Below are 15700 nucleotides of genomic sequence, written 5' to 3' on the forward strand. Positions count from 1 at the left end.
GAGAGGAAGCACGGTGTCGTAGCTCTTCAGTTTCACTTTGAACCTCCGAGTCTAAAACGGACAGAAAGAAGCCCGGAGCAGCTCGGCCGACCAGAACTAATGACCCGTGTCATCTTGTCGAAGCCTCTCGGATCGGTTGGTGCTGCACTTTACGGCACTTCCTCACCAGCCTCGTTTTTTTTCAGACCCGGAAACTTCGTCCACTTTTAGAAACGGTCTCCGTTCGGCTCGAGCTCCTTGTCCCGTCCCCCCCGTCCCCCGTCCCCCCCCCCCCGCCACTTTTTTGTAAACCTTTGTCCCGTTACAAATACACCACTTCTTCTTTTTTTTGTTTTTTTCATTTTTCTCACTACCGCTCCTTCGAATGATTGGGTTTAAATCTTCTGCCTTAACGTCTACCGAGAGGACGTAACGATCTCAAAACCCTCATCGCCCGTCGGCAGGTCGATCCGGTAGCCTTGTTTGACCAAAAAAAAAAATAATCACCGGAGCAAAAATCCCGTGAACTCGTAACATCTGTCTGCGTTCGGCTCGGGAATGCAGATGTGAACCGAGTGCACACAGAGACCCAGAGCCAACGACCATCTGGTTTCCATTTCCTTCGGTTCGCTCAAGCAGTTATCTGCTTATCTGATCTGCGTCAGTTTATAATTCATCGTGGCCGAGCGACTTTGATTACGAGGTATTTAAATTTCAGATTTGCAGAACATATTTCACGTCATTTTCATATCTCTCTGTGAGTGCTGAGGAAATATGTCTTGCGTGTTGCTGTAGATAAAAAAAAAGAAGAAAATTGGCAGTAAAAGAAGACAAAGTATTTATCCAGCTGAAAGATTTCAAACCACTAAATCTGACCTCTGACCTGCAGAACTGCAAAAAAAAACAACAACCAACCAGATCCTAAACCTGCATTTTGCTCATATCTGCTTGCAAAATGTGCCTCTTGTTACACGCCTGGAAAAAGATTCTGCGGCTTGGAGTCCAACTGAGGACGCTCGCCATGATTTAATCCAGCAGAAAAAGAAATATCTTCTCTGTGAGCCGCTGAACCCCGACCTCCAGCCCCGGATCAGTCCATGTTATTACACCTGCAAGCAATGAGCGGGGCGGCGAGGTCCAGCGGAGATCAAGGAGAACGTGAGGCTTCCCGCCGCCGGCCTTTTCTCTCCTCGTCCTCCTCTTTTCTTTCTTTCTTCTTCTTCTTCCTGCTCCATTTCACTCTTTTAAACTTCATCGAAGCACTTTTTTTTTTTTTATGAGCGTGAAGTTCATTGTCCCGGATCTAAGTGTCCCCACTTCGGGGCAGTTTGACAGTAACTGTCTCCATTTTTTGTTTTTGTTTTATGTCATTTCATCATTTTTTTGTTGCTTTTTCCCGTCAAATACATAAACGTAGAATCAATGTGTTCCCATTTCATCCCCCGTCTTCTTTTCCTTTCTTTGAATTCTTTGCTTTCAGCCTGTGTTGGAAAGACCATTAAGTCTTCCACGCCTCTTCAATATGTTTGGACGGCCAGGGAGGAAAAAAAAAAAAGAAGAAAACTCCTAATAATAAACTCCAGATCGGATCAATTATTCTCGTGCCAATCTCCGACTGTGAGACGGGACAGAGTGAGCAGTTGTTGTTTTTTTTGCAGAAGTTCAGCAACTTTTTTTTGTGAAGATTTTGCAGATTGTGCACAACAGAGCCGCTTTTCATACGCTGCATTAGCGAGTCAGCCGGGTGTTATAAAAAAAAAAAAAAAAACATGCCGAGTCAGCGATTTCTTCATACTTTGCTTTACGGACTGAAGGTCGTATCAGTAATTATGTCTTCTGTTTGTGTTTGATGATTAAAACGTCGCACACAAACAAACGAGGAGGTTAAAGAACAGAAGATCAGCTTCTGTTTAGACACCAGATTAATTTGCTTCGGGCATTTCTTTTTCTTTTTCTTTTTCTTTTTTTTTACATGTAAATAATCATCAGTTCAAGTTTCTCCGCTTTGTGGATGATCTGCTCATCTTCGTCTTCTGAGATAATAAACTAAATATCTTTGGAGTTTGTGCCGTTGGTAAAGAAAACAAGACATTTTGTCACAACCTGCACCCGACTCCGGGTCATATTTTCTGTTAGTTTACTTGATTTCCTTTCCTTTCCTTTTCTTTTATCGCTCTCCTCTCGTTTCAGGTGTCTCGGCTTCCTGCCTTCATGTTTGATTACCTACTTCTGCTGGGATTGATTCCACCTGAGTCTTGATTGGTTTTCCCGCCCTTCTGTGTAACTTTCTCGTCCTGGTGTTTTCACGATTTTGATCTTGTTATGCGGTTGTTGTTGTTTTTTTGTGTGTGTTTTTTTTTTAACTCTCACCTCTCAGTTTTATCCTTCAGCCCGTTTTTGGACTGCGATCAGCTGTTTTGAACCGTTTCGCAACCTCTATGGCTGCATTCCTAATCGCATACTTTTTCTTTTTACTTTTAGTACGTACTGCGGCTACCCTTATAAGCATGTACTGTTACATGTAGTATGTGCACAATTGGGGACATGCGTCATGATGAAAATACACCTTGAACTTTGACCCTCTTAGTCACATATCCGGCTTCTTCTCCTTTCGTCCTTTTTGTGGGCGGAGCATCAGCGCCACCGACTCCCTGGTCTCTTCCGCCACGCAAAGGATTGTGGGTCACAGTAGCAAGCTGGCCCGCAAGACTGCAAAATACAACCGGATGTAGGAGGACATCCTGGTACTTTTGGCGTACTACATTTCACGTACTACGTATTGGGACGTACTAAATCTTTTTCTGGCATATGTGATAGTCTGGATATTTGAAGGCACGAGTTGTCTGTCTTTCTGTTGGTCCTGTGATGGACTGATGACGTTTTGGGGTTTGTGCTGTTGGTCCGACACGACACCTCGAGTATTTGGACGTTACTTTTTGAGTGATTAACGAAATAACTTCAGCATAATTGAATCAAATTCATCATAAATTGTGGCCTTAGTTGAAGCAAAAACAGTAACAAAAGAGAAAAACAAAAAAATGACTTCGCTTTGACGCTTATAAATTCCTGCTTATCATTACGGTTGTCATAGCAACCAACATGAGAGCAATCAGAAGTTTCATCGCAACATGTCCGAGAGCTTTCAAGCGAAGCCGTTCCCAAGATTATAGCGATGCAACAATAATAAACACAGGTATCAGGTAGCTGCTAAAAGCTGCTGCTCATTTACGAGGTCATAAAAGTTGATCTGGACTTCATCAGCTGCAGATAAAGTTTCTGTAAGAGGTGCATTAAAGGGGAAAAAAAAATGATGATACTGAAGTATTTTCATGAAATGAAACTGCCAGAGGCATTTTTTTCTTTCTGTGAACTCGTGACCTTCGCGAGACGATGTAGCAACTCGTTTGTCACGACACGAGCCGTCACATTTCACAACCGCGGTGAAATGAAGGGAAACGATCCGTTTTCTTCATTTATTATGACTTCTCAGCTAAAACACTCGGCAGCTCTCCGGCTCCCAAATATAAAAGCGTCGCAGCAAACTCCGGGCAGACGGGAACGGATCTCTTACCCGTTCGCTTAGGAAAAATGTACGTTTTCCTTCCTCTCAGTTCCTCCTCTGACAAACCAGCCGGCGGGGAGAAGAAACATTAAACGACACTCTGATATGGAGCCCGATTCAACAAGAGCGGAGGGAACTCGCAGCCACCTGCTCCGAGCCTGAACATCCAAGCAGCATAAACATCACTGACATCCGATTCTGGTGGGGTTTTTTTTTTTAGCTGCGGCGACTCTCGCGGGGTCTTTAGCGAAGTTCTCCGGCAGAACTTCTGCGTCTGCGAACCCGGCGGTGTCGGAGCTGCGTCGATGAATTGGGTCAAGAGGGTGATTACACGGATACGGCTGAGTTGAAGTGGCCAGCCTGTTAATGGCGCGGACGGCGTTTTCATTGAAAGGGAAAGCGAGACGAGTGGCCTCGTGACTGGAAAAGGACGAGCGGAGAATCCGCAGAGTATCTGGGTGGTAGAAGTGAGGCGCGTAACGCTTCCTCTTCCTTCAGAGCCCCCCCCCCTTTTCTCCCAAAACCATGACAATCAAAGGCCCCTGAGGAGCGGGAATGTGAACGCATGCGACCCTTCGTCCTCCTCTGACACAAAGAATGTGCTCTCGGTCGTCTTTTTCAGACCGAAAAAAAAAAAAAAAAAAAAGGGGGGGGACATTAACGAGCGCTGAAGGCCGCTTAGTGTCGACCTGCAGCCCGTCACATCTGGATGCATTTTGTTTTGAGCTTCTGATAGCTGTTGTTAATGCAAGATATTTGTCAAAGTGTCAGGACTGAAACTTGACCTGACCTACCGCTACGACGCTGACGGCTCCAACCGCAGTGGAAAAACCACAATGAACGCTGTATTTGCATGAAGAGGTTCGTCACTGCTTCGCCTTTGACTACATACAGACAATTCGAATGTGGATCGATTTGTCTGGAGGAAAATGGCCCAGAAGTTTGGGAATAGGTCTTCCTGAACTCCCAAAAACTAGACAGTACTTGTCCGTGGTCTTTGCAGCTGTCTGGAAGTTTCCTCAGGCTTTAGCATGTAAATAAACCCTGAGCACAAAGGCTTGCGTCTCAATCGGCTTGTGCACTTCTGCTTTACTTGTGATGAACTTATTTGCATGTTAACTTGTGTAGTTTGTGAATTTGGACCGGGTAAAGTCTCAAATTTTGCTCCACAGTCCTGATGGTGACCGTTGGAGGTTAAAAGCATCCGGTGATCCAGACTCAGTGTGTGAGCTCAATAGTTAAGTATGTTTGAGACGCAGTCAAAGTAGAGCTGAGGCTGATGGGAGCGTCATAAACCAGAGAATTGGACAAACCGAAATTTTGTCCCGATGAAACGGAGGATTATCGAATATACGACAGTTAATCCCAAAGGGGACGTGAACGACAAAAGTATCAAATGGTCGTTAACGGTATCATTTAAAGCAACGAATGTGCACCGGCGCGAAAGCGAAAAGTCACCCAGCGTTAGGTTTGCTTAAATGTTGATGTTTCCGTCTAAACTCGAAAGTGGTGGGAAGACATGCGGACCAGAACCACACGGAGCTAAAAAAAAAAAAAAAAAAAACAACTTTGAAAATGATGACACTGCACAATATTGTGCAATGAATCAACTCCTGTAAAGAAAGCCAATCAGGACCACCGAAGAGAAACAACGGCTGTATCGATTTCAGCATATTAAAACAAGCCTCGAGGTGTTTGATTAATTACTTCTGGCAGTGAAACCCCCCCCCCCCCCCCCCAATGACTCCATCCAGCCACCGGGCCGCTAATTAACAAGCCATTAAAAAGGCAGGCGGAAGTGTCTAATCTGGTGCCGGTGGAGGTGGAGCTGGTGAGGAAGTCATTCTGCGCTCGGCACGCCTGGGTGGGCTCCAAAAAAAACACCAAAAAAAAGTAAAAAGTCCCAAGACCGCCGTCCAGGGACTAACTCCGTCCTTTGTTCAGGTTGTGTGAATGGAAGTGGAGAGCTCTCTCTTGGGGGAGAGTAACTAGAGAGAGCGACTCGTCGGCTGGAGTGTCACTGTTCATTCAGAGAGCTGATACTGGCTCCACGCGCGTTCGCTAATGATCTCGCGGTGAGCAGCGAGCTGATTTAGTGCCGACTCTCCGGGTTTGTTCTGTCTCCTCTTGAACTCGGGGAGTTTTTTTTTTTTTTTTTTTATCAGGACACGGATGCTCTTTATTTCCACCATCCCACCGCCGTGTGTTTACACATTTACATTTATATTTTTAGACATCTCTCTTGACCTCTTCTTCCTTCCCATGAGTCCCTGAGGAAAATGTGAACGACTTCCCAGAAACCTCAGCAGTAAGTTTGTATTTTATTTTTTTTTTTTGGAGAACACATAAACCCAAATGCTCCCAATATGCCGCTTAGATTTATCCCCCGAAGCTGCATGAAACATGCTTCTTACTCTGTTTGAGCCTGCCAGATTATCCTGTATCTGGCTGTGTTTATAATTTATATCCTGATTAATATAAATGAAAACAAATGTAGAGTGCTCTCTGCTTTTTTTATTTATTTATTTTTTTTGCAAACTCCAAATGCATTCTACTTTTGAATATGAATAAGGACGTCGAACTCCTCGCTGCAGTTCATCGAAACAACGTCGGACCCGCTGCACTCAGCAGATGACGGGGTTTCAAATTCTGGTCGGCTTGAGTGAACATTTTATTCTGGAACCATTGTGGAGCACGACTGTCCACCGCGTTGACGCTCTCAGTCAGCATAAAATGGAAACGCCATGTATTGGGCTTTCACTATCAGCAGCGAGCAGGCCGCGTGTAATCGGCATTCATGTTTCTGCAGAGGGGAAAGTGATTCTTCAGACCCGGGGATCGGGGTGCCGTCCGTGTGCTACGGCTCCCCGAGCTCTCACCGGCCGAAATGTGGCTTAAAATTTCTTTTAAGGGGGCGTTTGCTTTGTCGATCAGTCAAAGATCTGCACGTTGGTGCCGAGTAGAGCTTTTCCCATCGCCCAACTATCAATGACCTCGAGCTGGTCTATATTTAGTTTGGTTATCGTCAGCAACAAATGTCGTGAAAAGGCCTTCGATCGACTTCCTCAACCTGTCTGCGGCACTTAGCGACCTCGTGCTGGCGAGATGAAGAGGTGCTTTGTTTATTGTGTTTGTCCAGACAACAATAACAAATAAAACATTGTGGGCCGAGGATGTGGAACACAATAAATACGTCGCGGCATTCACACGGTGCGGGAAACGCCCTGTACGCGAACCTTTTGGCTTTATCAGTGTGTTTACATGGCCCGCGAGGTCACGGTAACCTTGACCTTTGACCCCCCCCTCCCTCCCCTCCTTCTTCATCCCCGCGGCGCTGTCAGCGGCGCTACTTTTGGCTATCTGTGCTCCCGCTCAAGTGGTTCAGGCTCGACTTGGCTTTCTATCTAAAAGGACTCCGCTTTGTTCGCGGGTCCTTTCAAGTGGTCGAACACGAAACGCCAGAGAAACTCCGCGCCCCGGAGAGCTGGCTCGCATCCCGGAGGACGTGTTTTCGTTGGCTCTGCGCGGAGGGGAAGCGGGAGTGAGTAGGTGGACGGGAAATAGAAAGTGAAGTTAGGTGTGAAAACCTTTCGACTCTCTCTGCACGGCCGGCTGAAGACAAAAAAAAACAAAAAAAAACACTGCGAGCACGATCGATACGAAGCGATGCGATGATGATGATGATGATGATGATGATGATGATGATGATGATGATGATGATGAATTGTGCAACAGGCCGACAAAAGTTTTTTTGGGGGGAAGAGGGAGAACGAAATGTACCGCGCACACAAAACAAACAGGCACATGTCCAATGTTAACAGATTTTTCTTTTTTTTTTATCTCCCCCAAAAAATCTGGGAATCATTAACTGTCAACGATCAGTGTCGAGAAACAGATTATATTTTGGCCAAATAGGGCAGATCTCAGTTGGGGGGGAGGAGGTGGGGGAGGAGGAGGAGAGGAGGTGGGGGGGGGAGGTGACTTTGTCTTTTTGAGCTGAGAAATAATGTATTCGCACATGAAACGATTTCCCCGGTGCAGCATTACAGTTATTAAAGTGATTAAGAGATTGAAATGTTTTTTTTGGTTGTGAGATTACGTGTATGTTGTCGTATTTTTTTCAATAATAAAGCTATAAAAGCAGCATAAAAAAAAAAAAAATCATCATTTAGCAACAGGGGGGATGTAAAATGATCTTTTTTTGTTTTCAAGAATGTACAAAGGAAGGAGTTGAGAGGATGACGCACACGCAGCTCTTGATCTCTGCCACCGTCTTTCACTATCCTTCTGTAATACGCTCATTCATTCTCTCACAGGGACGGAGGGAGGGGGGGGGGGGCACCACACCGGCCGCCCTGTGCCCCCCCCCCACACACACACACTTTGTTATTTATGAAATGAGGCCTTTGCTGACATGTGGGCAGACACACAAAGCGTCATTTAGCACCGGGTCATTTGTCACATCAAAGCATTCCTTGACTCACGGAGGGAGGCTCCCTGTAATCTGTCAGGGTAAAATGTAAACAGGGGACAGAGAGAGGCAGGATCAACCCCCCCTCCCCCTCACCTCCCCTCCCTGCTGTCAAATCGGCTCTAACCCCTAAACCCCCCCCCCAAAAAAAAAAAATTGTTCTCAGTTAGCTGAAGGGAAAACTGATCTGAAATTCTGCTTTTAAAGCAAATAATCCACAATATCATCAGAGACATTTCAATTTTTAGGCCATATGTTGTCACTGAAGGTAGTATTTGACAAAATAATAATAATAAAAATAATAATAAATTCAGGATGAATCCAAACCACAAAACAGATTTTTTTTTTTTCCAAGTTGTTTTTTTTCTGAGCTGAAAACTATTAACCATAAAGAGCAGACGTGGATCTCGGCTGAAGACGTATAGCTTTAAACTGCTAAACAGAGTCGCATTTGAAATCAAATTAACTTTCATTTATTGTATCTGCAGTCAAGACATTCACCATCGACCCCCTTTTGCTAAAAAAAAAAAAAAAAAAAAATCCACCATCTCGCATGCGGCTTATAACCCTGAGCATCATATAAAAGGATAAAATATCAATTTCCTGTTATATCTCCTTTGAGATTAAATTAATCTGCCTCATATTGTGTTTCCCCTCTGCAGAGCTTGGCCTCCTTCCTCCTGCCTCTCCTGGTGGTTAAGGAGGGAGTGTGAAGGATGTGTGTGAGGAAGGGGTATTGATTTCTGATGGATGGTAGGTGTTTTATTTCCTCTTAACCCGGCATGCAGGAGTACGGGTCAGGAAATGGAAGTCTTGTCTTCATTAACACCAACCTGAGGGGATGAGTACTATGTCGTGTCCACGAGGAGTGTTTTTAATCACAGATTTTTAAAGTGCAAAGTATCCTGCTGTTTGATTTAAGTCTGAAACACTTCTGCACATGGCTGAGAATATTTAACGTGTTTTATTTTTTTTTGGGGGGGGGAATACTTTTATTAATTCAGCAATCAAGAGATATTGAGATCAACAGATCCTGTAGAAAAGCCTATTCGTGAACTATCGAGGATTTAATGTGTTCGACGTTTCTTGAAAGTCATAACCACAACTCGGAAATAAACCTCATGAATCAGTAAACAATCTGTAAATGGAATAAAAATCCCACCAATGGCTGAAGTCCGGGGGCGTTTCTTCAGCCTTCACCCGGCGACAGAGACGTGATGGACACACGTCGTCAAGGCAACCAAGGTAACCTGACAGAAGACCGGAAATGTAAAGATTAAGTCTTCAAAATAAAACCAACACGTCACCGCTCGCGTCCCAAAAAAAAAGGGACAAATACACGTATCTTAAATATGCCTTTTTTTTTGTAAAAGGAAAACGTCGGCTATAAAACAGCACAAATGTCCATTTTATTTATTTTTTTTTTCCCCCAGACAACGCGGGCACATTTTTTTATTTTTTTTTATTTCACCTGCCTTCAACCGGAAGTTCCTTTGAACGCCGGGCACCTTCACGAACTCCGCAGGAAGGCGTCGGTCAAACTATCAGTAACTCCCGGACTACTTTGTTGTGGGGATCCCTGCCAGGAGGAGGGCGGCTTTTTAATTTAGGGGTGGGGGGGGAAAAGGAAAAGGGTGTCGCGATACTTTTTCTTGAACTCGGCTGCGGGACAAGCACGAATACATGTCATTTATTATTATTTTTTTTAATTTTTATTTATTTATTTATTTTAATTAAAGTCAGTCCTTGAGTCTCGCAGCTTCGCGCGCTTCCCGCGGCGCAGAATGTCTCGAGCGGCAGCGTCCAACGGTTTCCGCTCGCGCCGTGTTTGCGACGGCTAGCCGTCGTCGCTAGCGGTGCTAGCTGAGGCTGCCTTTATAAAGAAGGCGATGATTAGCTAGCGGGCTAGGCTAACGCTAACGCCGCGGCTTGCTTGTGTTGTTGTTGTTGTTGTTGTTGTTTTTATTTTTTTCTCCTTCCTCTCCCGGACAGTTCGCCATCTCCGCGGTGAGTTGTCACACAGTTTTTTGTTTTTTTTTTAACCCAGTTTCACACTCGTTAGCCTGGAAGCTGAATCATCCCGGTTTAGCGGAGCGCAGCGGCTCCGGCTATTCCCCGGATCCTCTCCCGAGTGTTTACAAAAAATGTGTCCGTCGGGGAGTCTCCCGTTTCGGGGTGGTGTCTCCGTGGTGCAGCGGTGGTTGTTTTTTTTTTGTTTGTTTGTTTTGTTTTTTTCTTCCCCCGACTTATTTCAGCGCGATGTCATTTGCTTCTCCATCAACCTTTTTTTTTTTTTTTTTTTTTTTTAAATACATAAATTCACATTTGAATCACCACCTCCTCCTCCTCCTCCTCCTCCCCACCAAAAAAAAAAAAAACAACCCATCCCGAGTTCGCTCGCATCGCCCCGGTAAATAGTCTCCCTCATCACGGTCCTTACGGAGCAAGAAGGGTTTACGGGTGTGTTTATCATGGAGATATAAAACTGGCTTGTTGTAACATCTGCAGAGCTCAAAGCCAGGCAGTAACGGACAAAAGCATCTCTGTACCGGGAAGGGAGGAGGAGGAGGAGGGAGGAAGGAGGAGGAAGAAGAGGGGGGGGTGATGTTACGTTGAATCGCCGCGGACACCCCGGTATGTCTGGCTGTTGCTCCACTGACCTGTGCTTCTGTCTGTTTTTTTTTTTTTGCAGGAAGATGGAAATGTAATATTCATACCCAGCGGATTACTCATCACGCCTTTTCTTTTTTTTTTTTTTTTTTTATAAATCATGGAGTACTTTTCTTCTTAGCATCATGCGCGCAGTCAAATCAGATCTCGACTACCGCTGCAGAGATTTCATCTCCTTACATTTGGATTTATCAGGCAGTTTTTAAAAAAACAAAACACAGCAGTCAAGACTGGATGTGCTGTCTTGTATTTTTTTTTATTTTTTTTTATTTTATTTGAACGTGGTTCCGGTAAAACATTGACTATGCGTCTGTGCGGGTTGGACATGCCGAGCTACGCGTAGACACTAGCGTGAAATTCGTGCGAAGGAAGCCCCGAAGAAGGAAGTCCAGGACGGGATAGGCACACGGAAAACTACCGGCTCTCAAAGAAACATGGCCTCGGTGTGGAAGAGACTGCAACGTGTGGGGAAGCATGCGTCCAAATTCCAGTTTGTGGCTTCCTATCAGGAACTAATGGTGGAATGCACCAAGAAATGGTGAGTTATTTATTTTATTTATTTTTTTATTTTTTGGGGGAGGGAGGGAGGGGGGGTTATAACAGGCCACCACAGTACTGTCATTGAAGCACTGTGAAAAACTGTGTGTCTCTGTGCTGGAATGCTGAGCCGGTTGCCGGTGGCCATAATTCACACAGAGACACACACACACAGACACAAATACAAATACACACTCTCCTTGGTGTGCAAGGAGGGGCTCTGCTGCCTGGTAAAATTGCTAGTTTTTTTTTTTTTTTTTTTTTCGATGTTGAATTTGTTTGGTTTGAGTCTTCAGTAACAAGGCTGACAGGCAGAGAGTTTTTTTTTTTTTTTCCTTCAACCAGAAGATACGGTGGGTTGAAGGTGCCCTCAATCTCTTATGTTCTCCAGCAAACCATTAAACCTAGCTGCTGTAGGGATGCTGTAAGGAGTCAAGTCTTGTCCTCTGACCTCACAGGAAGTAGGCAAAGTGTGAGTACAATTCAGAAGTCTTCTTTTTAAATTGGAATCTTTTCCCACAATGGGTCAATGGACCGGCGTGTAGAAATTATTCCGATAAAGGAGCTTAATTCTGCTGTCCTTTTAATTAAGTTACTGAAAAGATGAGCACGCAAAAAAAGTGGTTTCCTGGTCGCAGGTTTCTCCTTCCCTCGCTTGTCACATATTGTCTGTGCTGGTACTATTTGCTAAATTTATAGTTCATTATTAAAACTATTTCAGTGACACGAATACAATACAGAGAGGCTGTGGCTCAGACGGTAGAGTGGGTTGAACACTAATCGGAGGTTTGGTGGTTCGATCCCCAGCTCCTCCTGTCCACACGCCTAAGTGTCCTTGAGCAAGACACTGAACCCTAAGTTGCTCCCGATGGTGAACTATCAGTGTGTGAATGTGCTCCTGATGGCAGCACCTTGCATGGTGATCTGTCTCGTGAATGGGAAAACCATGTTGAAGAGCTTTGAGACCGAAAGGTGATAAAGCGCTATACAAGTACAGACCGTTTACAATAACACGTGCTTTTGAGTGACTCATTGTAAAAAGCCAGTTTTATTCTGATTTCTCTACTTCCTCTGATAGGATGTTCATACTGTAAGAAATAAGGTCAACAAATGTACGTACACCGACATAATCTACATATCTACGGGGGGGTGGAGCCGGGGCACATAAAGCAAAAGATGTAGCCTGCAGACACGGATCCTGGAGTGGCCTGCCGTGGGCGTGACTAACACAGCACCACAGAGCTTCAACCTGGGACAGATGTTAACGTGTTGGAGAATGGAATGAGAAAAATGTACATCTCTTCCCAGAGCAAAGGGTGGGTGGGCCCAGCAGATAGTCTGTAGTACACTTTGTTTTGCAACCTAAGCGGAGCTCTTTCATGTTATGGAGTGTCAGAAATGTGTATACGTATTTAAATCCAATTTATAGGTTGAAAATCTATTTATTTATTTATTTATTTTTAAATCAACCCTTGGAGATTAAAAGTGCTCAGGTGTTTGCTTCGAGGTCCATTGCTCCTGTCAGATTTCGGTCGTGCACATTTCATGGTACAATTAGTGAACCACCAAGCAGTTCTTGATGTTAAAGTTCACCTTAAATGTCAGCTTAAGGGCATAAAAGAGTATTTTAAATACCTTCCGATGCGAGGAAGTGTCTGTCTTTACGCCCTGTGCGTGGCTGAGCGTCTTGCCTCTAGTCTTTGTGTGTGAGAAAGCGTTGGCGCACCGTTGCGGCCTTCCTTGGACTTCATCGGTACGGTATGTTATTGTTGCAGGAGAAATTTTCCATCCATGCAGACTGGAAACAGTCCCCAGAGCTCCAACAGATCTCAAATCCTGAAGCCCTCAGAAGCGATTTTCTTTTTCTTTTCTTTTCTCTTTTTTTAAAAAAAATCCACAGCCCTTTAATTTCTGGAATCAATAACAGGAAGAAAGGCTGTATGCTTGTTTTGTGTTAGTACTCTTGTGTGTGCTTATACACAAAGGTGTGGGTGCTTTGAATGTACAGTTTGTGGAATGCAAAAGCGTTTTCCACACTTGGCGAGCAGGCAAAGTCCAGATCACTTAGCTTTAAAAACAATCACTAGGTATAAGGAGGGTTTGTCGCTCTTCGCGAGTAATTTCCGTTGGAGCGTGTCGTACCGTCACCTGCAGAAGATGCAAGGTGACGGGTTCTGACATCAGCAGTCAGTCTTTGGCTCCTGGTGGTTCTGTTGCCCGTCATTGCAGTCGTTGTCAGTTTTCATTGTTTGAACTGGTGACAAATACAGTCTGAAGAAGAGCTCACTTCCTGTTCAGCCCAGCCAATCACAGATTTTTAGCTCGGTTTTAGTTAATTGTTCCCTTCAACATTTCTTCTTCTACAAGCTTAAGATCTATTTTCTTGGGGCAGTTTGCTCAATATTAATATTTCCAACCTGTTGATGGAAGGACGGTGGCGACGAGGGCAGTTTCCTTTCATATTTTAATGTTCATAAAGTAATTTCTGGTCTTCATCTGTTCCCTCGTTGCTCTGCTCAACTGATCTGCGGAGTTCAGTTCGTTTGCATTTGACTCGCGCACCCATTTCAGACTCCACAATCAATTCTGCTCGGCCATTAAAACATTCATGAGTTCGGTGTTTTTGTTTGCCAGTGAAATGAGGCACCGTTCAGTGTTGCAGCGCGGCCTTTTAGAAGATAACATATTACATCTTTTAATGAAAACTGACCAGTATTTTCTGTTGCCTTTCATCTGAAGCAGGTAATTAGGATTATTTCAGGGTTCGGGGGGGGGGCAGGTTGGAAATCAAACCTTCTTTTTAGCACTTAATAAACTTATAGCTGGACTTCTAAGGGAATTGATAACTTGACCTATATTTCAGTGTGTATTATAGTTTAGTGTTTTCTCATACGCATGCATTTTTCTTCGCTGTGTTGTTCGTGATTGTGCTGTCCATGTAAAAGACACGTGGGAAATACGGTTACTCTCTAGTGTTTATGCTTTCACTTGGATGCCAGTGTTTTGTTTTTTTCCCAGCTCATGTTTCTGGCAGCTGCTAATCTATAATTCTGTTAATCTCATGATAGCATCACTGTCTGAGTTTTTCCTCCTCACTGTTAAGAGAGCTGAGCTACTTTTGTCACAAGATCACTGATCAGCTTATGTGACTTGGCTGGCGGTGCACTCGTCTGGCTGAGTGGGTATAATTATCACTAGCGTCATTATGAAACATTTACAATAAATGAACGCTTAATGAGAGGCTGATGAGGGGGACGTTTTAGTGCCGGGCAACATCGGCATCGTGCCTCGAGTCGGGACCGTCCCGTAAACTGTACGTGGATCAGCTGTTGTTCATGGGACGGCCATGACTCGGGATGGTTAGCTCACTCTGGTTATCGTGCAGTCGGTGCCAGATTGCATTTACGATAACGATGGACTGGAAAGAAAGAAAGAAAAAAAAAAAAGCACACCGATCTGAGTTCAGTTTGTTCTTTTTGACCAAATGTTACTTCTGGCTGCAGGATAAAGCTGCAGTTTGAGTGACCCGTGTTTGGTTTCGACTTGATTCAGCCTGAGCCTGGCGGGTAGCTAACGCTACTTCTCTGCAGATTGCAGGCTGATGTCATGTGCATTAGTGGGTGCACTTTCAGTTTCTGCTGTTTATACTCTTAAGTGAACATTAAAGTGGATGTTTGTGACAGGTTGAAGCATCAGATACTAATAATGCAAGCATAATGTGTGTATATATGGATGTTTTAGGCTGGTCGGGTTTACAGTTTAGCCTAAAATGTTCACATTATACAGTTTTACATTTAAGCAAATGACAGTGTTGCTCACTTGTTGAATGGAAAAGAAAGTTGGCATTTCCAGGATAAATTCGGAGAACTGTCTTATGCAGCGCTGGTATTTATCTGATGTAATTGAATCATCAAGAATCAGATCGATTCTGGGACGTTGTGAATGAATATCGAATCGGCAGATCCATGCCGAGATCCAGCCTGACTCAGGCCATTGATTTTAGATTTGTGACCCGTCCTTCTGTTTATCTCTGATGATGTCAGCGACAGTGTTGATGATCAGTGAGCAAAGGTTGTTCTTTTTGCCATATTAAGTCTGTTTCATTGGTGAGTGGTTCATTCTGGTTTTGTTTCCAGACATATCTACTCAGAGACACACACCATTTTCCCGTAAGACTTAAGCAAACATTATACTGTTGTGATGTTGCAGTGCAATGTCCAACTGCTTTAATTGTTAAATATCTCCTACAGAGTGGACACTTCCTTGTTCTCCCCCCTCATTCGGTCTTGCGTCATCTCTTAAATCCGGGAGCGACGCATTTTCACATTTCTCTTTGTTTATTCTTGCTTGTTTTGCCGGTAACGTAAGATCAAAGCTTGCTGTAAAGCATCCCAGTTTTGAATCGTCAGTCAGAGGTTTTTCCTCTATCTCTTGAATGCAGCCCACACGGGAGCGCTCAGCATGACTCCCATGTTCATTTT

The 15700-nt window shown here is 44.3% G+C and overlaps 1 protein-coding gene across 8 annotated transcripts in view; it reads left to right on the plus strand.

The window, feature by feature from the left end:
- The first annotated feature begins 9585 nt into the window (after nucleotides 1-9585).
- ehbp1 (EH domain binding protein 1) overlaps nucleotides 9586-15700 on the plus strand; it is a 139181-nt gene continuing 133066 nt past the window's right edge. For 6 of the 8 annotated variants that reach the window (XM_069712871.1, XM_069712873.1, XM_069712875.1 and 3 more), the window contains exons 1-2: nucleotides 9593-10019; nucleotides 10705-11220. In XM_069712871.1, the coding sequence (XP_069568972.1) occupies nucleotides 11117-11220 (104 nt within the window). In that variant the 5' untranslated portion in view covers nucleotides 9593-10019; nucleotides 10705-11116. Of the gene's footprint in view, nucleotides 10210-10704; nucleotides 11221-15700 lie in introns of all 8 variants that reach the window. The other 2 variants (XM_069712878.1, XM_069712872.1) reach the window with 2 other exon arrangements.

Source organism: Brachyistius frenatus, unplaced genomic scaffold (assembly GCF_029030835.1).
Source record: "Brachyistius frenatus isolate BFR_SWC_R1_liver_20210118 unplaced genomic scaffold, ASM2903083v1 Contig_113, whole genome shotgun sequence".
NCBI classification, from domain to species: domain Eukaryota; kingdom Metazoa; phylum Chordata; class Actinopteri; family Embiotocidae; genus Brachyistius; species Brachyistius frenatus.